The sequence below is a fragment of the Coregonus lavaretus genome (assembly GCF_964263955.1).
Source record: "Coregonus lavaretus genome assembly, chromosome: 1".
Lineage (NCBI taxonomy): Eukaryota > Metazoa > Chordata > Actinopteri > Salmoniformes > Salmonidae > Coregonus > Coregonus lavaretus.
Window position 1 is genome coordinate 31,265,156 of NC_139988.1, and position 25,591 is coordinate 31,290,746.

The 25,591-nt window shown below is 43.2% G+C and overlaps 1 protein-coding gene across 2 annotated transcripts in view; it reads right to left on the reverse strand.

Annotated features, from left to right (window-relative positions):
• The window catches only part of LOC311145301 (voltage-gated delayed rectifier potassium channel KCNH1-like), a gene marked incomplete at both ends in the record, with an annotated part of 122,059 nt that overhangs the window by 94,147 nt on the left and 2,321 nt on the right, over positions 1-25,591 (reverse strand). Inside the window, 9 exons of one of the 2 annotated variants that reach the window (XM_084181535.1) lie at positions 2,652-2,923; positions 4,080-4,237; positions 5,078-5,104; positions 11,745-11,969; positions 14,166-14,333; positions 15,001-15,119; positions 15,435-15,563; positions 15,990-16,096; positions 24,011-24,134. In XM_084181535.1, coding sequence (XP_084037661.1) covers positions 2,652-2,923; positions 4,080-4,237; positions 5,078-5,104; positions 11,745-11,969; positions 14,166-14,333; positions 15,001-15,119; positions 15,435-15,563; positions 15,990-16,096; positions 24,011-24,134 — 1,329 coding nt within the window. The remainder of the gene's footprint in view (positions 1-2,651; positions 2,924-4,079; positions 4,238-5,077; positions 5,105-11,744; positions 11,970-14,165; positions 14,334-15,000; positions 15,120-15,434; positions 15,564-15,989; positions 16,097-24,010; positions 24,135-25,591) is intronic. The other variant, XM_084181536.1, reaches the window with a different exon arrangement.

Here is a 25,591-nt window from a genome sequence, read left to right on the forward strand (position 1 = left end):
GTGTGCAGTCCAGCTCCGGCCAGCGGGGCCAGACCGGACCAGGGATACTTTGGGGGGTTGGAGAGGGAGCGGGGATCAGGCCCGGAGCCGGAGTGCCCACCCGGTCCCTCCCCTGTGGTATTTGGTTGGCGCGGTCGGAGTCCGCGCCTTTAGGGAGGGGTACTGTCACGCCCTGGCTCTGGGGACTCTAGTATGTTGAGCCAGGGTGTGAGTTTTCATTTGTGTTTGTTCTAGTTGTTGTATTTCTATGTTGGCCAGGATGGCTCCCAATCAGAGATGGCTGTAGCTCGTTGTCTCTGATTGGGAGCCATACTTAAGTAACTGTTAGGCATTCATTTGGGGTGGTTTCTTGTTCCGTGTTGGTTTGTGTATGTAACCAGGGACGTCACGTTTTCGTTTTGTTGTTTGGTTCGTGTGATACTTCATAATAATAAAATGTTCGCATTCCACGCTGAGCCTTGGTCCTCCTCTGTTCCCGACGAGCGTGACAGCGGTATTGAATGTGTCACTGTCTGTCACCTTGATTACTCCAATTTGTTTCTCGACCTGTGCACCTACATTATAAACTTTCATTTGTAGGCTAGGTTGTAGCAACCTCATGATGGGTACAGGGCAAATTTGAGTATCATGTAGTAGCCTACACCTATCGATGTTACATTGATCTTGGTGAATGGAATATGAATGACAGTCATCCAGTATGCTGTAATAGAAATAAGGCCATGCTCATAAAAAACATTTGTCCTCCCTAATCTTGAACAGCACCAACCACCACTGACTGCCTAGTATATTGCCCCAGGTTCTCCTGCTGCTGCTACTACCACACAACTGAGAGCCAATGAGCCATATGGTAAAAAATAACTTGTCTGCTCTATATTGCATGCTTCTGTCTGCGTGTGTCAGTCTCCGGCTGTCTTTAGATGTAGCCTTACTTGAATAGGATGGATGAAATTAAATGAATGGATGGAATAAAAAGGATGGATGGGTGACGATCATTCCCTACATTTTGCCATAACCACATTGACAGATATGATATTAATGATTATGTGAGTTGCAGTAACAACAGCCATTTTGTTGAAGAGATTGAGAGATACTGTAAGGAAGAGACAGATGAAAGAGACAGACAACCCTGAATTAACCTTTCAAACAGCTCGTGAGTGGCACACACACATTATTTGCTCCATACAAATTGAAGAGTTTCGTTCCAAAACGCTATATCCACCAATTTTTCACATTTTTTCATCCGAAATGTTTGGGAAAAGGGTACCTTCATGTTTGTGAAAAATATTACTATACTCAGATTTTTTATTCATAGATATTAAAATGCGTTTTGTTGCAAAATGCTATATCCATTGTTTAGCTGGAATGGAATGTTTTTATCCTGTATATTTGAATGTGATATGTTGTTTTCTCACCTAGCTATCTTAAGATGAATTACCTAACTGTAAGTCACTCTGAATAAGAGCATCTGCTAAATGACTAAAATGTCAAATGTAAATATTTTACATACAGATTTCATATTACTGTATTGCTTGTCATATTAACTATTGATGTCACAAAAGTATCATTTGTACAGTTCTTTATTAAAAATGTAGTTATTTGTCACATTTCACTGTGTAAAACCTATAGTACTACTTAATTCTCTGAGAGTGAGGCAGATACATAGCGTTTTGCAACAAAACATGATTATTTGTCTCTCTGAAATGAAACCATCAAGTGATAGATTTCAAACAAATACATGTCTATCGTTCAACAAGACCATGCCATGATTAGATGGTGAAAAAACACACCAATCTCTTTCAAAAGTTGTAAAAAAAAAAGATTTAAAAAAAGGAAAATAATTTACCAAAATGTCTGAAAATTGATATATAGCACTTTGGAATGAAACTCTTCAATGCTCATGCCTTTGTGATGTTAATATAATGATGTGAAAACGTGTCAGAGCATGGTTTTGTGGACAGTAGAGTGTTTGATGTGCTCCCTGTTCACTGTCTAGATAGACTGCAGGGCCATTGATGCAGACAGTTTAAGGGACTACGAGCTGATGGGTTGGTCTAATCAATTCGTAGCAGAGCCCTTAAGGTTCATTGGAGCCCTGTGTGATGGGGTGAGAATGAGAATATCTTGCACCATCCAACACATATTACCAAAGCAGTGCTACTCCAGCGTTTCACTTATCTAGAACCAATTCATTCAATTCTAACAACAACATTCCATCATGAGACATGAGAGGGGCACATTAATTCATTCATTCATTTATAATGCTACCAAATGGGGAAAATGCCAATAGATCCACAGAGGGCACTCTTAACCTTTAAATCAGTGTTTATTAAACCTCTCCTCGAGTACCCACAGCCAGTCTACTTATTTTATCAAATCAAATTTTATTTGTCACATGCGAAGAATAGAACAGGTGTAGACCTTACCGTGAAATGCTTACTTACAAGCCCTTAACCAACAATGCAATTCAACGTATTCCAGAACTAGCACAGCTGATTTAAATGGTCACCTAACCATCAAACCCCTCAATAGCTAAATCAACTGTGCTAGTTCTGGAATACATCAAATGTGGACTGGCTGGGGGTACTCCAGGAGAGGATTGGGAAACACTACCTCAGATCATGACAAAAAAACATGGAGTCCCATATACTTACATCCGATCATCATCATGGCGACAGCGAAGATCTTCTCTCCATCAGTCGTGGGGGCGATGTTTCCAAATCCTATACTGGTCAGAGAGGTCATGGTGAAGTATAGAGATGTGATGTAGACCGAGTCTTTGTTGGGGCCGCCCTCCCACTTCCCTGTGCCGCTGGCGTTGAAGCGGTATGGCGAGCCCACTGTCTCCCCCAGCATGTACAGCCAGCTGTCTGTCCGCAGGATGCCTGTCTCCTCGTCTATCACCTCATAGTCACCGATGCTGTACCTGTAATAGTCAGTCAAGATTATAAAGATATTCAGCAACTCTTGATTGCACAATGAAGGTTTGCTTCAAAATTGCATCCTTTATTGTTAAAGCCCAGTTAGACAAGAACAAAAACCAGGTAGCTGCTGTACCTGTTAGGTTGAGACGAGAAAGAGCCATGTTAAGGTTTAGGGGTAAGGGAAGGGATAGCGTTAGGGTTACCTCTACGACACAGGTTAGAGGTTTGTTCACTTCGGTTAAGTTACAAAGCAGTGCATGACAATGCGGGTGAGAAACAGAAACATACTTCTCCTTCATGACACTGTCAACACTACAGAGCATGACACTGTCAACACTACAGAGCATGACACTGTCAACACTACAGAGCATGATGGTTTTTAAAGGCAGTGTTTCTCAATCCGTTACTCAGAGACTCCCCAGTCATTTCACTTTGCATTTTTGTTCTAATTCCCTACTAGCACTAGCAACTTGTAAACTAATCCACAACTAATCTTCTTGATTAATTAAATCAGGTGTAGTAGAACAAAAGCATGCCACGGTTGGGGATCAGAGTGGAACGGATTGAGAAACACTAAAGGAATATGCAATTAACAAATACAGTAGCCAGATTGTTTTGGCCGCTGTGATAGTTTATATTAATAATATGATAACAGTTTATATGTATGTTACCTACATAATGACTTTATATCACATTATTAACTCCTATAACAACCCTCTCCTCGGGGTCCAGCAGATGGTTCACATCTTTGTTGTCTAATCGTCAAGCCCTTGACTAGTTAAATCAGGTGTGCCAGTTTAGGGCTACAACAAATATGTGAAACATCTGGTGGTCCCGGATAAGAGGGTTGGGAAGTACTGTTATAACACATTCAAGGTAGACTCAGCGATATGACGTAGATGCACAAAGTAAACAGCATAGTTAGTCAATTTCCACAACAACTAAGTGTGTTGAAGCGCAAGGCTAAACTTCTCCACTATTTTGGTCCCGTACCTACCACGTTGTAACAGCGTGAAGCGAACCCCTGCACATGAGCAGATACTTTGTGTGACTGTGTGAGAGCTGTGCTATCGCAATATCTGTGGTACTGCTCGTGGCAACGTCATTTCACTGATTCTACCTTTAACATACAGTAAATCAGTCTTAACAGAACAGTACCAGATGCAGGCCAGCCAGTGGGCAGCCAGGCCGAAGACACACACCAACAGGACGAGGACGGCAGCTCCATACTCAATGTAGTGGTCCAGTTTACGGGCTACCCTGCCCAAACGCAGCAGCCGGACAACCTTCAAAGAACTGAACAGACTGCTGATCCCCTGAGTGAGTGATTGAGTGAGTGAGTGAGTGAGTGTGTGTGAGAGAGAGAGAGAGAGAGAGAGAGAGAGAGAGAGAGAGAGAGAGAGAGAGAGAGAGCAGGCAGAGGTTGAAATAATGTTTTAGTTCTATGGTAACGGAAGGGTGGACCTGTAGCTTAAGGTATAAACAAACACTAGGATTAACAGAACTGCATTCTCGTGAGACTTTAACAATATGTCTCTGCATGTTGACAAAATGTATGTGTCTGTACGCATTTTCTTTTCTTTTAACCAGGATAGTCCACTCAGTAACATTTGCCACCGTTTCCCAGGGAGTCCTTGGATACTGAATGTGTGTGCTGGCATCAAGAAGTCTTTCCTAGACGTTAATAATATTAATTTGATGTTATGACTATAAAATTAGGGTGTACTCAAGCAGCTGTGAAACAAGCCATAGCCTTGCTTCCAGTCGATATAACCTCACACGGGCCTTCCATTAATTTACTGTAAGACAACTAGCTAGGGTCTTTGTGCATTAATTCAATCAAAACACCATTGCCAGGTTTCAGGGGTAAATCAGAAGGAAAGAAAGACTGTTCATTTGGAATCATATACTCAACACAATAAAATATGATGTAACACGTGATTTCTATCTGAATCATGAACAGAGTACATTTGCGTGAAGTGTGTGTGTGTGTGCTTAAGTGTGAACTTATCCTGCATGATAAAGCACATACTGACTGTAGACTGTGTGTCTGTGTTTATCAATTGCAAATGTTTTTTATTTTTTATCATATCATTATAATCATATTTGAACCCAAACCAACTCAATCAAAGTGGGCTTGATAATGAAAGGCCTACTTGAGTGACAGCTCGACGGTTCCAGTTCTTCACGTTCCACAAACAAACACAGGCAGAGGAGGAGGAGGGACCATGCAAACAGAACAAAACAGGGGGATGAGGAAGAAAATAAAGAAAGAAGTGAGCATGATCAAACAGAAGAAAAGAAGACATAAGAAGATGATAAAAATAAAACCAAGATGACTTTAAACATGTACAAATTAATAGGTCAATCATATTCATGTAAAAAGGATAATGTGATAAAAAAAAAAAAGACAACAGTTAAGTGACACCAAACCAAATCTCTCACTTTTTTATTAATACTGGGGTTTATTAAGCATGGTGGAATGTTCAGAGCATTGCAGATACAGTACATGTGGGCCACACTGGATTACTGTATCAGTTAGACCATTGTTTGCGGCAAACATGTTGCTTAGTAACAATTTCAGTTGAAAGATTTGAATGAACATTCCAAAATGTTACAGTGAAGCTGCAAATACTTATCTCCTTTTTGTAAGGATTACTGTGGCTTTTTAGCTGCAAACTGAAAAAAAACGTAGCTATTCCTACTACATGTAATAAAAAGCCTACATGGCCACTTTATTATTTGTACTGACAGTTTAGACCCGAAACAGACACTTCCATTCATCGCACACTACCTCAGACTGTTAGCTAGCGTTAGCGAATGTTCGCGGCTAACACAAAACAAATTAAATGTGTTAGTGAACGTTCGCTACTATTTACATTACTGAACGCATATCAGGATAACTACAAGTAGAATAAGCTGTCCCCACTTTAGAGGAAACATAACTTACTTATCGCCTCCAGGTATAATGCAGAGGACTTCATAATGTTATAATAACTCCTACGGCTTAATGAAAACTTCACAAATCTTTTATCAAGCCTATAAAGATTCTTCACAAATCGTTCAACCAAAAGTACAAACATGGCTTGATGATCAACTTCAAATAAATGACGTGAGGCCACATTAATTCCCAGTCATAAAGAAATGAATATGTTGTTTTCCCTGTCCATAGTAGCTGGCTGGACAGAACCTGGTCAGGCTAACAGAAAATGTCCTGGTGTCTGTCAGCTGTCAGCATTAACCACGTGCTGAGAAGCTGAAAGACTAGAGGCTGACAAAGTACCTGCAGATACAGACTTGGTGCCGCTCACAGCCTTCTTAGGATCAGCCCTGTTAGGATCAGCTTGTTAAGCACCACTGCAGCACTTTAGACCACTGACACAGCCACGGCCTTCATCAACTAACAACTCACTAAACGGATGCTTTTGAGCGACACATCAGGACACTAAACGCTAACACAGCATTTTTCACAGATGTAGGCATGCACACAGGCACGCACCCGCACACAGGCACGCACACACTGGCACGCACACACACATAGAACTGGCTTGAGTTTGGTTTGCCTAAATGACAGCTAACAGCAGCAACACGCTTAGGCCTATAGGGCCTATAGCATGCATGTGCGTGTGAAGGGTGTGCACATTGTTCAGTGCATGCTAATAATTACATTTTACATTTTACATTTTAGTCATTTAGCAGACGCTCTTATCCAGAGCGACTTACAGGAGCAATTAGGGTTAAGTGCCTTGCTTAAGGGCACATCGACAGATTTTTCACATAGTCGGCTCGGGGATTAGAACCAGCGACCTTTCGGTTACTGGCACAACGCTCTTACCCACTAAGCTACCTGCCGCCCATAATGAAGGTGACCTGAGTAATCATTAGGCCTTGAATTGTAACGTTATCCATCTCTAAATCTGTTTAATGACCGTTGACCCCTCCATGGTAGAGTGACCCAGAGACGCACTAAACGTTATAATTCACCAAATAAAATGGTGCTTAAACAGCCTTTAAGTGCTTTCACATATCCAAATCCTTTACGGACGTATTCACTAAGCATCTCAGAATAAGAATATTTAACAGATTTCAAAGTGTGATGCGTTTCATTCGATGTTACTATCCATTAGAGAGACATGGCACTGTTTTAACCATAATTGGCTGTGGGATTGATTGATTCTCTGTGAGAAACTTCAGAGGTGCCTATTTGGCTTTATTTCGGGTAAGATAAAGGGAGTGTATTGATTATAGAGCGATCTATAGCATCTTAAATTACTTTGGGGTGAGGGTACAACTTCCTGTTCGGTGGGTGCTCCATTTGACCAACTATGTAAGATTAGACAACACACACACACATCTGAGATTTAGTCTTTGTTTATGTGTAGGCCTATGTACATATTCATCTTCATAGCCAAACAGACAATCACACATTGGTTAGCCATTGGTTAGCCAACGGCCATACATCTTCTTCCTGGCTAACGCTTATGGTTTCACTGGCTAATGTGGTCCTCTGTAGCTCAGCTGGTAGAGCACGGAGCTTGTAACGCCAAGGTAGTGGGTTCGATCCCCGGGACCACCCATACACAAAAAAATGTATGCACGCATGACTGTAAGTCGCTTTGGATAAAAGCGTCTGCTAAATGGCATATTATTATTATTACACTGAGAGCTCATTGAGCCAGTCTGGTAATGCCTGGCTAGCTGTGCTGCTAATGCTAAGGTTACACTGAGATCTAATTTCTCATTTAATCCAGTCCTGTACCTGCACACCTGGACAGCTGTACTGCTAATGCTAACCACTACACTGAAGCGCATTTAATCCAGTACTGTCTCTGCACGCCTGGCTAGCTGCACTGCTAACACTACAGCTATACTTTGAAGGATACGCTAATTCTAGTTCTATGGCTGCAGATGCACGGCTGGCATCTATCCCCTCCACCAGAGAGCTCAGTTACATCATGACAGAAGAAATCCTGAATCCCCTGATACATAATTACAGCAGATGTCAAACCAGCCAGACAAAAGCTATTTTTAGAAGAGAGAAAAACTATAGAAAGGGGAGAAAAAGAGAAAGGAGAAAGATAATTTTTTGTTTTGTTTAGTCTCCTGCTTTCGCCTTGCCCGTTAAGAAACTAGCAATGCATTTCACCGCACTTCAGTGAGACGTCGGTCTCCAAACCATATGCTGTACTGACTGCTAGGGGTAGCCTTCACATGTAAAACACATTAAAGCATTAGAAGCAGTGACTGACTGACTGTCTCTTCTAGTGGACTAGCATTGGATTGCAGACTCCTAGCCTGCAAATCCAGACTGAATTAAGCTCTGTTTCACTCCACTAATGAAACACGTGATTCAGTCTGGATTGAGGCAAGCAAACTATTTTCTCCCAGCTCCATTTAATGAGATTGTGACGAGGTGTGAAAGAAGGAGTCAGGCGCAGGAGGTAAAATACGGCAGAAGTCGTGACAGAGATCTTCTTCACAAGGTAGCACTGGAGGTTCTGTCGGGGGCAATAGGACTAATTACCCCCACTGTTCTCTAACACTTCCCCTGAAGAGAAAAATGAAAGTCAGCCAGCTCACTTCAAAGGAGAAGAGAGTGACAGACTGACAGAGAGAGAGAGAGCGCTGGGTGAAAGACAGTGAGGGTACCCACACCACACTTGAGCACCCAGAGAGAGCTGTGTGAAGGTCTCTCTCTGCAGGCAGCCAGATCAAAACACATTCAACAGAAAGTCTGGAAACTCAAATCCAATACTTTCTTCAAAGGCCACAGACAGAGCCATGGAGAAGAGATGGCATTGAAAGCTATAGAAAGTTAACGTCTGCAGGCAGCCAGGTTATGCACGCAACATAACTGGTATCGTAGCGTCTGTCAACAGACTGTGTGGGATTTGACGACTAATGAGGAATTTTGTTTTGGTTAAACAGATTTTTCGTCACTGCTCATTTGATGAAAGTCCAATTCACATTTTCCTCATTGAAAAGCAATTTCAGTTTACTTCATGAATTGACTGAATTGAAATGGAATCTAACTCTGTTTATCTGTGCCTCTGAGACATGTTTACCTGAGACTTACAGATCTGAAACAGGTCTTTCCAAATCTACACTATACATACAAAAGTATGTGGTCACCCCTTCAAATTAGTGGATTCGGCTCTTTCAGCCACTGCCGTTGCTGACAGGTGTATACAATCGAGCACACAGCCATGCAATCTCCATAGACAAACATTGGCAGTAGAATGGCCTTACTGAAGAGCTCAGTGACTTTCAAAGTGGCACCGTCATAGGATGCCACCTTTCCAACAAGTCAGTTTGTCAAATGTCTGTCCTGCTAGAGCTGCCCCGGTCAGCTGTAAGTGCTGTTATTTTGAAGTGGAAACGTCTAGGAGCAACAACGGCTCAGACGCGAAGTGGTAAGCCACACAAGCTCACAGAACGGGACCGCCGAGTGCTGAAGCGCGTAGCGTGTAGAAATTGTCTGTCCTCGGTTGCAACATTCACTACCGCGTTCCAAACTGCCTCTGAAAGCAATGTCAGCACAATAACTGTACATCGGGAGCTTCATGAAATGGGTTTCCAAGGCCTAGCAGCCGCACACAAGCCTAAGCTCACCATGCGTAATGCCAAGCGTCGGCTGGAGTGGTGTAAAGCTCGCCACCATTGGACTCTGGAGCAGTGGAAACGCGTTCTCTGGAGTGATGAATCATGCTTCACCATCTGGTAGTCCAACGGACAAATCTGGATTTGGCGGATGCCAGGAGAACACTACCTGCCCCATTGCGTAGTGCCAACTGTACATTTTGGTGGAGGTGGAATAATGGTCTGGGGCTGTTTTTCATGGTTCGGGCTAGGCCCCTTAGTTCCAGTGAAGGGAAATCTTAATACTACAGCATACAATGACATTCTGGACGATTCTGTGCTTCCAACTTTGTAGCAACAGTTTGGGGAAGGCCCTTTCCTGTTTCAGAATGGCAATGCCCCAGTGCACAAAGCGAGGTCCATACAGAAATGGGTTTGTCGAGATCGGTGTGGAAGAACTTGACTGGCCTGCACAGAGACCTGACCTCAACCCCATCAAACCCCTTTGGGATGAATTGGAACGCCGACTACGAGCCAGGCCTAATCGGCCAACATCAGTGCCCGACCTGACTAATGCTCTTGTGGCTGAATGGAAGCAAGTCCCTGCAGCAGTGTTCCCACATCTAGTGGAAAGCCTTCCCAGAACAGTGGAGGCTGTTATAGCAGCAAAGGGGGGGGGGGGGGTTGTAATTAGATGGACGAGCAAGTGTCCACATACTTTTGGTCATGTAGTGTATATATACCTCATCACCATGGGGTTGTGTGACTACTGACACACTGCTGAATTCTCTGGTAAGGAGACTGACCCCTTTGAGTAAGCAAGGCACTTCACATATTGAAAATGACAGCAATACTACATTTCCTATTGCTGCAGCAGTCTGAGTCATACAGTAATATGTGCCCGAGCCTCAACGCTTTAACACTCATGGATAAACGGGTTTAATTCCATAATTGAATGAATGTGTGTGGAAGGTAGGAGGGACGGCGCTAATATGCTGCTCTTTGAAGGATATTTTCTTTCTGTTCAAAGAGAATCTTCCTTTTCCTTGAATTCCCTTACTATCTCTTGGTGAGCAGCTTCTGGTCGTAAACGTGGAGAAGAGGCACTCAGAGAACCGCAAAACCCAGAGAGGCCTTTAGTTACTGTGTGAAAACACAGCCACACACACTGAAGACGGAGTCACAAATCAAAAACAACCGACCGCCATAATAACTCTATAAGGCTGCCATAAGACAAATAAACGCTGCCAGGTTTGTGGACCTTCAAATGGAGCCTGATGTCCAGTAACATACGCTGGTTAACAGGCTGAACTCGTACAAACACACACACACACACACACACACACACACACACACAGCCTGACATCCAGTAATATAAGCTAATATAAGGCTGAGCTCATTGGTTCTCTGGAAGAGACTGAGAAAAGGCTGTGTTTGGGGTTTCTGGAGGGTGGGTAAGGACATTAGGATTAGGACATTAGCTGCTGTCATTAGCCAAACATAAATTATATAGTCAGACAGGAAAGGAAAAGCTCTGACACTTCAATATTTCAATGGCAGCGAATCAATATAGCTCACTGGGTTTAGACTACTAGAGACTACTAATGTAGAACATGGGCCTAGCAGTGGCAACACCAGGGTTGTGGGTTAGAGCATGGGGCTGGCAGTGGCAACACCAGGGTTGTGGGTTAGAGCATGGGGCTGGCAGTGGCAACACCAGGGTTGTGGGTTAGAGCATGGGGCTGGCAGTGGCAACACCAGGGTTGTGGGTTAGAGCATGGGCCTAGCAGTGGCAACACCAGGGTTGTGGGTTAGAGCATGGGGCTGGCAGTGGCAACACCAGGGTTGTGGGTTAGAGCATGGGGCTGGCAGTGGCAACACCAGGGTTGTGGGTTAGAGCATGGGGCTGGCAGTGGCAACACCAGGGTTGTGGGTTAGAGCATGGGGCTGGCAGTGGCAACACCAGGGTTGTGGGTTAGAGCATGGGCCTAGCAGTGGCAACACCAGGGTTGTGGGTTAGAGCATGGGCCTAGCAGTGGCAACACCAGGGTTGTGGGTTAGAGCATGGGGCTGGCAGTGGCAACACCACTATTAAAGCTGTAAAAGCTAAATTACCAAAATATTGTCAGACCCGATTGACCTCGTCCACATTCTCGAAAGGCGCTAAAGAGGTTGTAGGCCAGGCAGGAGAGCAGGTTGATGACGAACACCCACCACATACATACACACACACACAGTACTGACCTCGTCCACATTCTCGAAGGCGTTGATGACGTCGTAAGGCAGGCAGGAGAGCAGGTCGATGACGAACCATGTCTTCAGGTAGTTCATCCTGATGAGCTTGGGGTCGGAGATGACCTCTCCGGCCGGGCCCACAAAGGTAGTGTGGAAGTTGAGCACGATGTCCACCAGGAAGATTACATCTACGATGCTGTCCACCACCAGCCACGTCACATTGTTCTGCTTGGTCTGGAGGAAGAGATGGGAGAATCTTTGTGATTGTACAGTAGTAGAGTAGATACTCTTTGTTATAGTAGAGGAGAGAATCTTAATAGAGCAGTATAGTAGAGAATCTGTGTTATTCCCAAATGGCAATTTGCTTTAGAGTAGAGAATCTATATTACATCCCCAAGATTATTAGCCTACATTTTTGATATATCCTTGAGGACAGGAGAGGATCTTTATTATAGTAGATTATATAGTCTTTGTTAGACCATTGAGATAGGTCCCACTTTAAACAAAGTACAACTTATAAAGGCTTTATAAAGCATACATAAAGGCTTCATAATCACTACATAAATGCTTCACAAATCATCTATAAGCGTATGTCATACTTGAAAAATGTTGTATAAAGGGTGACATAACCATTCCCACTGTAGAGTGAATTGTGAAATAACACACTTTGTATGTTTATACACTATTTATAGAGAATGAGTCATGACATACGCTTATAGATGATTTGTGAAGCATTTATGTACAGTACCAGTCAAAAGTTTGGACACCTATTCATTCAAGGGTTTTTCTTTATTTTTACTATTTTCTACATTGTAGAATAATAGTGAAGATATCAAAACTATGAAATAACACATATGGAATCATGCAGTAACCAAACAATTGTTAAACAAATCTAAATATATTTTAGATTTCAGATTCTTCAAAGTAGCCACCCTTTGCCTTGATGACAGCTTTGCACACTCTTGGCATTCTCTCAACCAGCTTCACCTGGAATGCTTTTCCAACAGTCTTGAAGGAGTTCCCACATATGCTGAGCACTTGTTGGCTGTTTTTCCTTCACTCTGCGGTCCAACTCATCCCAAACCATCTGAATTGGGTTGAGGTAGGGTGATTGTGGAGGCCAGGTCATCTGATGCAGCACTCCATCACTCTCCTTCTTGGTCAAATAGCCCTTACACAGCCTGGAGGTGTGTTTTGGGTCATTGTCCTGTTGAAAAACAAATGATAGTCCCACTAAGCGCAAACCAGATGAGATGGTGTATCGCCGCAGAATGCTGTGGTAGCCATGCTGGTTAAGTGTGCCTTGAATTCTAAATAAATCACAGACAGTGTCACCAGCAAAGCACCCCCACACCATCACACCTCCTCCTCCATGCTTCACGGTGGCAACCACACATGCGGAGATCATCCGTTCACCTACTCTGCGTCTCACAAAGACACGGCGGTTGGAACCAAACATCTCCTATTTGGACTCATCAGACCAAAGGACAGATTTCCACCGGTCTAATGTCCATTGCTCGTGTTTCTTGGCCCAAGCAAGTCTCTTCTTATTATTGGTGTCCTTTAGTAGTGGTTTCTTTGCAGCAATTCGACCATGAAGGCCTGAGTCACACAGTCTCCTCTGAACAGTTGATGTTGAGATGTGTCTGTTACTTGAACTCTGTGAAGTATTTATTTGGGCTGCAATCTGAGGTGCAGTTACTGATTTCTGAGGCTGGTAAATCTAATGAACTTATACTCTGCAGCAGAGGTAACTCTGGGTCTTCCTTTCCTGTGGCGGTCCTCATGAGAGACAGTTTCATCATAGCACTTGATGGTTTTTGCGACTGCACTTGAAGAAACTTGTCTATTTGCTTATTTGAGCTGTTCTTGCCATAAGATGGACTTGGACATTTACCAAATAGAGTTATCTTCTGTATACCAACCCTACCTTGTCACAACACAACTGATTGGCTCAAACGCATTAAGAAGGAAAGAAATTCCACAAATTAACTTTTAACAAAGCACACCTGTTAATTGAAATGCATTCCAGGTGACTACCTCATGAAGCTGGTTGAGAGAATGCCAAGAGTGTGCAAAGCTGTCATCAAGGCAAAGGGTGGCTATTTTGATTTGTTTAACACTTTTTTGGTTACTACATGATTCCATATGTGTTATGTCATAGTTTTGATGTCTTAACTATCATTCTACAATGTAGAAAATAGTAGAAATAAAGAAAAACCCTGGAATGAGTAGGTGTGTCCAAACTTTTGACTGGTACTGTATGTTATATAAAGCCTTTACAAGTTGTACTTTGTTTAAAGTGGGACCGAGATATAGAATACAAATTAGAGTGATTGATGTCACACCTGCATAGCTCTAGATAGAATATGCTGATAATGGCAGCCATCTTGGTAAGGGATAAAGTATATGTAATTCTATGGTTCAGACCTTGAAGGAGACATTGTAAGGAACCATGATGGCCGTGTAGAAGGTGAGGATGAGGATGACCCAGTCCCAGGTGGTCTTGAAGGCACAGTAGTGGAGGATGATGTGGGGCGGCGTCTTGGGCGTCTCCTGCTTGTACTGGGGGAGGATGTCTGAGCCCAGCTGGAGGACCTGCAGATTGTATATCTTTGATGAGTTTGATGGAATAAAAGGGTTTGGTGTAAACCAAGAGGTTACAGTTCACCTAAAGGTACACTCAGCGAAATGACGTTGCCACAAGCAGCACTGCAGATATTGAGATCAACGATGATGCAAGACTTTGCTCTCACACAGTCACACACAGTATCTGCGCCTGTGCACAGGTTCACTTCATGCTGTTACAGTGTGGTAGCCAGGGGCCCAAAACAGAGGAGAAGTTGAGCCTCGTGCTTCAACGCTCTTAGTTGTTGCGGAAATTGACCCACTATGATGTTTACTTTCTGCATCTATGTTATATCGCTGAGTCTACCTTTAAAGGTTGCATAGATATTGTTACATCCATATATGGTGTGTGTGTGTACATCTGTGTGTGTGTACATGGGTGTGTGTGTGTGTTATCATTTCAGTGCATCTCTATAATCACAAAAAAGGACAGAGACAAATGGATTCACAGCACAGGGGCACATGCCTCCACCATAACCAAATGGAATGGCGCATGCACACACACACACACACACACACACACACACACACACACACACACACACACACACACACACACACACACACACACACACAAAATACCTAGCTTTATCAGTGTAGTTATAAACACGTACAATAGACATAAATATTAGCGTACCTCAGCTAGGCGGGAGTGCTTGTGAACGTTCTCTCCCTTGTGTACAGTAGGCTGTAGCTGCTGTAACACCCCTCTACTGCTGGTCAGAGCACGAGTTAGCCGGGCAAACTTCCCCCAACCTGAGAGCACGAGGCAAGAAAAGGGTTTTGGGGTTAGTAGTCTGTGTGAAAATAATGAGAATGTACTAATAGCTTTGCAAAGGAAGACCAATATTGAATTTATGAATTAACCAGAGTGTTATTATTCATAAAAACAATGTGTTTTGATTAAAAGCAGTACCCTGATGAGGGCTTTAGACGTAACATATAACGTTATTATAATACTTTATTGTAAAACGTAGTCAAAAAGCTTTTTATGACTTGCACATCTGTAGGGGACTATTCAAGTAAATGGGACCACATCCTTTGTTGCCACTTACAAACTCTGTCACTCACCTTTCGAAGTTTCATCTTCTATTGGTTGTTTAAAGGCTGTGATGTCACTGAAGGTGCACAGAAACAGCACCACTTTTTCCTGTTCGTTTCGTATAGGGGCTATCTTCACAAAGAACCATACCGGCGTTCCTGAGATGAGAGAACATACATTATTATAGCTTTATCTATAATAGTCTTTGATACAATCGGGGGAATGGGGAATACAGCCATCAACAGAAACTTATTTGTGAAAAAAGCACATGGTTATAACTGGGCTCAAAGACCCAGCTCCCTGCTGGCGGGACAGGAAGTTATAACTGGGCCTGTATTCATAAAGCATGTCAGAGTAGGAGTGCTGATCCAGGATCAGGTCTCCACTGATTCATTATGATCTACAAGGCAAAACTGATCCTAGATCAGCACTCCTACTATGAGACGCTTTATGGATGCGGCCCATGATCTACAGGGTTAGTACTGTTCCAGTCGACGTTGGAACATCATTGTACATATTCATAAGAAATGGCAGAATACATTAGCATGATAAGAGGCTGTTTTTCATATTCACTTGGTACTTACTGTTTTTTTTATACATTAGTATTTCAAACGAGTTCATCTCGTAGTTTTCAAACGTTAGCCGTACTTTCTCGCTAGTATCCTTGTCTGTGAGCTCCCCGTACATGAAGCTAGAAACACAAATGCAAAACAACAGTGTTCATTTTTAATGACACCCAGTAGCATTCAAAAACAAGAGCATAGACATGTTAGAGTGCAGCAATGTAGTAAAATTAGGCTGTGTAAATGTAGTCTCTTGAAATGCCTTATTGTGTGTGAAGTGTTTATCAATGTTTCTTATGATTGCACAAACAATGTAGTTATCTGAAATCTTCTCTGTCTGTTTCACTTACAGTTGAAGTCGGAAGTTTACATACACCTTAGCCAAATACATTTAAACTCAGTTTTTCACAATTCCTGACACTTAATCCTAATAAAAATTCCCTGTCTTAGGTCAGTTAGGTTCACCACTTTATTTTAAGAATGTGAAATGTCAGAATAATAGTAGAGAGAATGATTTATTCAAGCTTTTATTTATTTCATCACATTCCCAGTGGGTCAGAAGTTTACATACACTCAATTAGTATTTGGTAGCATTGCCTTTAAATTGTTTAACTTGGGTCAAACGTTTTGGGTAGCCTTCTACAAGCTTCCCTCAATAAACTGGGTGAATTTTGGCCCATTCCTCCTGACAGAGCTGGTGTAACTGAGTGAGGTTTGTAGGCCTCCTTGCTCGCACACGCTTTTCAGTTCTGCCCACACATTTTCTACAGGATTGAGGTCAGGGCTTTGTGATGGCCACTCCAATACCTTGACTTTGTTGTACTTAAGCCATTTTGCCACAACTTTGGAAGTATGCTTGGGATCATTGTCTGGTTTTGGAGCAGTGGCTTCTTCCTTGCTGAGCGGCCTTTCAGGTTATGTCGATATAGGACTCATTTTACTGTGGATATAGATACTTTTGTACCTGTTTCCTCCAGCATCTTCACAAGGTCCTTTGCTGTTGTTCTTGGATTGATTTGCACTTTTCGCACCAAAGTACGTTCATCTCTAGGAGACAGAACGCATCTCCTTCCTGAGCGGTATGACAGCTGCGTGGTCCCATGGTGTTTATACTTGGGTACTATTGTTTGTACAGATGAACGTAGTACCTTCAGGCATTTGGAAATTGCTCCGAAGGATGAACCAGACTTGTGGAGGTCTACAATATTTCTTTCTGAGGTCTTGGCTGATTTCTTTTGATTTTCCCATGATGTCAAGCAAAGAGGCATTGCATTTGAAGGTAGGCCTTGAAATACATCCACAGGTACACCTCCAATTGACTCAAATGATGTCAATTAGCCTATCAGAAGCTTCTAAAGCCATGACATCATTTTCTGGAATTTTTCCAGCTGTTTAAAGGCACAGTCAACTTAGTGTATGTAAACTTCTGACCCACTGGAATTGTGATACAGTGAATTATAAGTGAAATAATTACTTGTGTCATGCACAAAGTAGATGTCCTAACCGACTTGCAAAAACTATAGTTTGTTAACAAGAAATTTGTGGAGTGGTTGAAAAATGAGTTTTAATGACTCCAACCTACTAAGTGTATGTAAACATCCGACTTCAACTGTATGTCTCTCTCATTTTCTACGTTTTTCTGTCCTTCTAACTCTTAACTTTCTCTGTCTACTACTCTCTCTGTCTATTTCTCTCGCCCCCTGCTGCTGCCATAGAATGTAGAGTCAAATTAAATTATCACATCTGTATTAGATCTGTTCCACCACTAGCACATCTCAACTAGTTTTTATTTTATTTATTTTTATTTAACCCTTTATTTAATTTAGTCAGTTAAGAACTCCCGAGTGGCGCAGTGGTCGAATCCAGGCTCTGTCGTAGCCGGCCGCGACCGGGAGACCCATGGGGCGGCGCGCAATTGGCCCAGCGTCGTCCAGGGTAGGGGAGGGAATGGCCGGCAGGGATGTAGCTCAGTTGATAGAGCATGGCGTTTGCAACGCCAGGGTTGTGGGTTCGTATCCCACAGGGGGTATGAAAAAAAAAAATATATAATAATAATAATGTGACTAAACTGTAAGTCGCTCTGGATAAGAGCATCTGCTAAATGACTTAAATGTAAATGTAAAAGAACAAATTCTGATTTACAATGACGGCCTACCCCAGCCAAACCCGGCCGACGCTGGGCTAATTGTGCGCCGCCCTCTGGGACTCCCAATCACGGCCGGATTGTGATACAGCCTGGAATCGAACCAGGGTCTGTAGTGACGCCTCTAGCACTGAGATGCAGTTAAGGGCTTGATGATTAGTTAATTGGTTGGATTGATCATGTTTAATGGCCAGTGGTCCAGGTTGAGAAACAATGATCTAAGGGCCTTTGTTGGCACACCGATCCATTTTAATTATCTGATACTCAAAATATCCATCTTCAAGGTACAGTTAACATGCACCAGCACGCACACACTCTCTGGTTTAACACACTCTGGTCTCACACCACTGATTGCAGCCATCCTGAGGTACAGTCTGTTCCAGTGCATCTAAAAAATTGTGTTAGCTTTGAACAACAGGGTAATTCTAATGAGACTGTATTTTGGGGGCTGCTCGCAAGGATCAAGGCGCGACGGCTCCCAAAGACTGTTGGCTTCATCTGACATCACTCCTGACATGAACATGTCGACACACCATGCGCCTTATAGACTGGGTTGTCTTCATTAGCGCACACTGTAGCAAAACATTTTTCAAAAGAGAATGAACAAAAGCATTTCTTATTGGACAATAGCTGCAAGGATGCGACATCTCAACCAATGTGGAAAGGATTCTATTATTTCTTCATACATTTTTATCCAGAACCTCAGGCTGAAACTAGCCAGCTAACTAGCTACTTGCTATTAGCCACCGTTAGTGGTCTTCACCATTGTCCGTGGCCGTGGCCTGCACTACCTACCAGCCAGCTCTAGCCTGAACAATTATCGGCCAGTCTGCACAGTCTGCACATCGGGCTATCGAGCCAGAGCATATCGGATTGTCTGCCGGAATCACTGAATCACTGGACCTTAACACCGGATCATCGCAACTAGCTAGCTGCAACCGAATGGCTATTGTCGTTGTTGGCTAATCACCACTAATCACCACTGTCCAGAAGCTAACCCCAGTTAGCCTTGAGCTAGCCTCGAGCCAGGCCCGTCTCCCGGCTATCTACCTCTCTGTCAACCGGACGGGACCTCCTAGTGTTGACACGGAGCCCCGCCGATCCATCACGACTGGTCTGCCGACGTAATTGTCTGATGTGGTTTCAACAGGCTTCCCGTTGCGACGACCATGAAGATCCATCTGCTAGCCCCGGCCCGCTAGCACACGCAATCAACAGCCGTGCCTCCAGCTCGCTTGTAACGTAGCAGCCACTGAACTGCTCCCGGACTTACTTATTGCTGTTCACTGGACCTTATGATCACTCAGCTACACAGCTGATGCCTGCTGGACTGTTCCTTTATACGGTACCCCATCCTGTTGATCTGTTTAGCCTCAGCTCAAACTTTCGTTGCCATTATCAGCTGTTGTCTTAGCTCTCTCGAATAACACCTGTGACTGCTTTATGCCTATCTCCCATGTCAATATGCCTTGCCTATTGCTGTTTCAGTTAGTTCTAACTGTACATTTTCAATGTAGAGCCCCCAGTCCTGCTCAACCTGTCTCAGATAGATCCTTTGTCCCACCCCCCACAAACGCGGAGACCGGCTCAATCGGTGCCTCCAGTGATGCTCTCTCTTTCATCTTTACCTAACGCTTAGGTTTACCTCCACTGTAGTCATATCCTTCCATATCCTTGTCTGTACATAATGCCCTGAATCTATTCTACAACGCCTGGAAATCGGCCCCTTTTTTTCTCTGTACCCAACACACTAGAAGACCAGTTCTTAAAGCCTTTAGCCGTATCCTTATTCTACTCCTCCTCTGTTCCTCTGGTGATGTAGAGGTTAACCCAGGCACTGTAGCCCCCACTATCACTCCTGCTCCCCAGGCGCTATCATTTGTTGACTTCTGTAATCGCAAAAGCCTTGGTTTCTTGCATGTTAACATCAGAAGCCTCCTCCCTAAATTTGAGTTATTCACTGCGTTAGCACACTCAGCCAACCCTGATGTTCTAGCAGTGTCTGAATCCTGGCTTAGGAAGGCCACCAAAGATTCAGAAAGGTCCATTCCCAACTACAACATTTTCCGTCTAGATAGAACTGCCAAAGGGGGGGAGAGTTGCAATCTACTGTAGAGATAGCCTGCAGAGCTCTATCATACTATCCAGGTCTGTGCCCAAACAGTTTGAGCTTCTACTTCTAAAAATCCACCTTTCCAGAAATAAGTCTCTCACTGTTGCTGCTTGTTACAGACCCCCCTCAGCCCCCAGCTGTGCCCTGAACACCATATGTGAATTGATTGCCCCCCATCTATCCTCAGAGTTCGTATTGCTTGGTGACCTAAACTGGGATATGCTTAACACCCCGGCCGTCTTACAATCTAAACTAGATGCCCTCAATCTCACACAAATTATCAAGGAACCTACCAAGTACAACCCTAAATCTGTTAACATGGGCACCCTCAGATATCATCCTGACTAATTTACCCTCTAAATACACCCCCGCTGTCGTCAACCAGGATCTCAACAATCACTGCCTCATTGCCTGCGTCCGTAATGGGTCCACGGTCAAACGACCACCCCTCATCAATGTCAAACACTCCCTAAAGCATTTCAGCGAGCAGGCCTTTCTAATTGACCTGGCCCGGGTATCCTGGATGGATATTGACCTCATTCCGTCAGTAGAGGATGCCTGGTTGTTCTTTAAAAGTGCTTTCCTCTCCATCTTAAATAAGCATGACCCATTGAAAAAATTCAGAACTAGCCCCTGGTTCACCCCAGACTTGACTGCCCTTGACCAGCACAAAAACATCCTGTGGCGTACGGCATTAGCATCGAACAGCCCCCGCGATATGCAACTTTTCAGGGAAGTCAGGAACCAATATACACAATCAGTTAGGAAAGCAAAGGCTAGCTTTTTCAAACAGAAATTTGCATCCTGTAGCACTAACTCCAAAACGTTTTGGGACACTGTGAAGTCCATGGAGAATAAGAGCACCTCCTCCCAGCTGCCCACTGCACTGAGGCTAGGAAACACTGTCACTACAGATAAATCTACGATAATCAAAAATTTCAACAAGCATTTTGCTACGGCTGGCCATGCTTTCCACCTGGCTACCCCTACCCTGCCCCCCCCCCCCCGCTTCTCCTTCACCCAAATTCAGATAGCTGATGTTCTGAAAGAGCTGCAAAATCTGGACCCCTACAAATCAGCTGGGCTAGACAATCTGGACCCTTTCTTTCTAAAATTAGCCGCCAAAATTGTCGCAACCCCTATCACCAGCCTGTTCAACCTCTCTTTCGTATCGTCTGAGATCCCCAGAGATTGGAAAGCTGCCACGGTCATCCCCCTCTTCAAAGGGGGTGACACTCTAGATCCAAACTGTTACAGACCTATATCCATCCTGCCCTGCCTTTCGAAAGTATTTGAAAGCCAAGTTAACAAACAGATCACCGACCATTTAGAATCCCACCGTACCTTCTCTGCTATGCAATCTGGTTTCCGAGCTGGTCATGGGTGTACCTCAGCCACGCTCAAGGTCCTAAACGATATAATAACCGCGATCGATAAAAGACAGTACTGTGCAGCCATCTTCATTGACCTGGCCAAGGCTTTTGTCAATTTCTCTGTCAATCACCGCATTCTTATTGGCAGACTAAATAGCCTTGGTTTCTCAAATGACTGCCTCGCCTGGTTCACCAACTACTTCTCAGATAGAGTTCAATGTGTCAAATCGGAGGGCCTGTTGTCTGGACCTCTGGCAGTCTCTATGGGGGTGCCACAGGGTTCAATTCTCGGGCCAACTCTATTCTCTGTGCATATCAATGATGTCGCTCTTGCTGCTGGTGACTCTCAGAATCACCTCTATGCAGACGACACCATTTTGTATACATCTGGCCATTCATTGGACACTGTGTTAACAAACCTCCAAACGAGCTTCAATGCCATACAACACTCCTTCCGTGGCCTCCAACTGCTCTTAAACGCTAGTAAAACTAAATGCATGCTCTTCAATCGAACACTGCTTGCACCCGCCTGCCCGACTAGAATCACTACTCTCTGCGGCTCTGACTTAGAATATGTGGACAACTACCTAGGTGTCTGGTTAGACTGTAAACTCTCCTTCCAGACTCACATTAAGCATCTCCAATCCAAAGTTAAATCTAGAATCGGCTTCCTATTTCGCAACAAAGCCTCCTTCACTCATGCTGCTAAACATGCCCTCGTAAAACTGACTATCCTACCGATCCTTGACTTCGGCGATGTCATTTACAAAATAGCTTCCAACACAAATTGGATGTAGTCTATCACAGTGCCATCCGTTTTGTCACCAAAGCCCCATATACTACCCACCATTGTGTCCTGTACGCTCTCATTGGCTGGCCCTCACTACATATTCGTCGCCAAACCCACTGGCTCCAGGTCATCTATAAATCCCTTCTAGGCAAATCCCCGCCTTATCTTAGCTCATTGGTCACCATAGCAACACCCACCCGTAGTATGCGTTCCAGCAGGTATATCTCACTGGTCATCCCCAAAGCCAACACCTCCTTTGGTCGCAAATGACTGGAACGAACTGCAAAAATCTCTGAAGCTGGAGACACTTATCTCCCTCACTATCTTTAAGCATCAGTTGTCAGAGCAGCTTACCGATCACTGCACCTGTACACAGCCCATCTGTAATTAGCCCACCCAACTACCTCATCCCCATATTGTTATTTACATTGTTATTTATTTTGCTAATTTGCACCCCAGTATCTCTATTTGCACATAATCTTCTGCACATCTATCACTCCAGTGTTAATACTAAATTATAATTGTAATTATTTTGCACTATGGCCTATTTATTGCCTTACCTCCATAACTTACTACATTTGCACACACTGTATATAGATTTTCTATTGTGTTATTGACTATACGTTTTGTTTATTCCATATGTAACTCTGTGTTGTTGTTGTTTTTTCCGCACTGCATTGCTTTATCTTGGCCAGGTCGCAGTTGTAAATGAGAACTTGTTCTCAACTGGCTTACCTGGTTAAATAAAAATAAATAAAAATCTCCCTAAGACTGTTGGCTTCAAACAAAAAGTGGTTACCTTAAGGTTCCGGAATTGTTGTGTCTGATTCACACTATAGGGCCGACCTCAAACCACACTGTGCTGACTCAGATGATTTCTTTTCACGTTGTCCTTTCCAACACAGTTCCAGCAACTATGGTGGATGCATAACCAGGCCAGCCCAGTACACCTTGGTTTGGTTCGGCTTGGCTCAGTAGTGTGAAAAGGGTATTGGTGGCAAGTTGTTTTTGTATGCAAGATGTGCTTAATGTTCTCAGAACTTTAGTTTGAACTTAAAGAAGGGAGCATGGTACCTTAAATGTGGAAAGGAAAACAATAGCTACCTCCCAGCGATGATCAAATGTGTAAAAAGAGCTTTAAAACACCCATGCTTTTTCACACAACAACAACTAATCCAGCTTTGTTTGGAGCACGCAGAGCTCGATGAAATGGAACTAAGTCACTTTGGGAGAGTCTGAAGAGTGATTTCAGTCTATTTTATTCTTAATAGGGGTTTATTTCTTCTCGTTTGCTGGCTGGGATAAACACAGTGGAATTAGCTGTAAAGTATGGGCTTTGGTTTGGCAGGGAAAGGTGATTCTCTTGTTTTCCTCTATTTTCCTTTTCAATGTAATTTTTATTCCAGGGATCTTTGCATCATTTTATAATGCTGGTGGGCTGAAAAAAAGGAATCTGGTGATTGAATCTACAGTATCTGAAAATATTATGTAAATTAGGAACTATGGGAGTAAAATGAGCTGAAGAAGAAGACCAAGAACAAGAACCACAATACCTCAGTGTTCATTGTTGCTGTTCAATAAATTAGATATCTACAAAAACAGATGAAAGGCAGTGTACTGTACCTGCATGTGCTGCTCTTCTGCATGACTTCCGCCCTGTGGTACCCCGACAGCTTGCAGAAGCCATCGTTGCTGTAGACGATGGGCCAGTCCACGATCTGAGCATTCCCAAGGACAAAATTAGTATCTGTCAAAGATGAGGGGGAACAGAGAAGGAGGTAAGGCTCACCCGTTGGTGATTAGTCACAGTTATCTACAACACATTACGCAGGATGGGGAGAAGAGAGGAGCAGGATTGGGATAAATTGCATTTCAGTACAGTCATGATTAGGAACTGAATTGAAATTCAAATAGACTTGGAAAAAAAATCAAAATACATGAATTAAATAACTAATAAAAAACTGAAGTGAAATGGTGTTGACACCAACCCAGGGTCGACATCGACAGGCGACAGTACAGTCATATCGCACGATGGAAGCCACTACAGTACAGTGTAAAAACAGAGTAGCAGAATGATCCTTCACATACGGGTACTGTACTCAGTCTCAGACCATCCTTACCATTAATGCTGAGTAAGTAAGCACTGCATGTGGGGAGGGTTAGTGTCAGTTAGGCTTGAAGGGGTATACATAAGACTGTCATAATGCCTACGTAAGCCTGACATAATGCCTACGTAAGCACTGCATGACACCTAGGGCTTTATTTTGACAGCACAAAAATGTGAAGCTTGTGTTAAAAGAGATGTCACTCCCAACACCGGCGACAATAGCATTTATTTCAAAACCACTCATTGTACCTATGGGAAAGTAGAGATAATCCACGCAGGGTTTAAATCAAACAGTGTAGATTTGGTTTGAAATATCATGCTGCGTATTTAAAGTGATACCATTTTTAGCACTGTCAAAATCTCACTCCACGTGTTCCTGGTACAATTGATGATTTCTCACAGAGAACATTACATTAACCCTCTGTGAGAACCTAAATGATAGACATTAAAGGTTAACAAATACTACCAGGTGATTATAAAATATCATAGTTTGTTGTTTCTTTCTCTTATGTAATGTAATACCCCTTCAGATATAGGACTACAACTATTCGTTCATATACAGAACGGCATAGAAACATTGGTCTGTCCCAGCCACAGACTCACTGAAGCTTACTACAGTACGCTGCTATACTGACGATAGTGTTTCAATGCAGCTACATAGCACATGTATAATATCACATTTGTATGAATTATTGCTTATGGGAAGGGAGAAAAAGCAAGCTCTAAAAAGACAACAATACATGACTCAATGTGATGAGGATCAAATTGGCTTTTGATCCGTTCACAAATTATTGACATAGAAGCTACTCAGACAGCTACAGAGCGAGGAAAGACTGCACCTAAAGGTTCAACCATAGATTCATGAGTCAACTTAAATGCACAGGAATAGCTACACTCCACAGACATGTGGTTTAATTGCTGTGTTCCACCAATTGTTTATGGGAGAGAAGATACAGTGGCAATTCTAAGGATATTTATGACAAAGGATTATAGAAAACTCCCAGATCTTAGGGACAAAATCCTGATTTAACCTTTTGCTGACTTCAGCACACAAAGAAAGAAAAACATCAAAGTCGGAGCTATACATTCACACCACA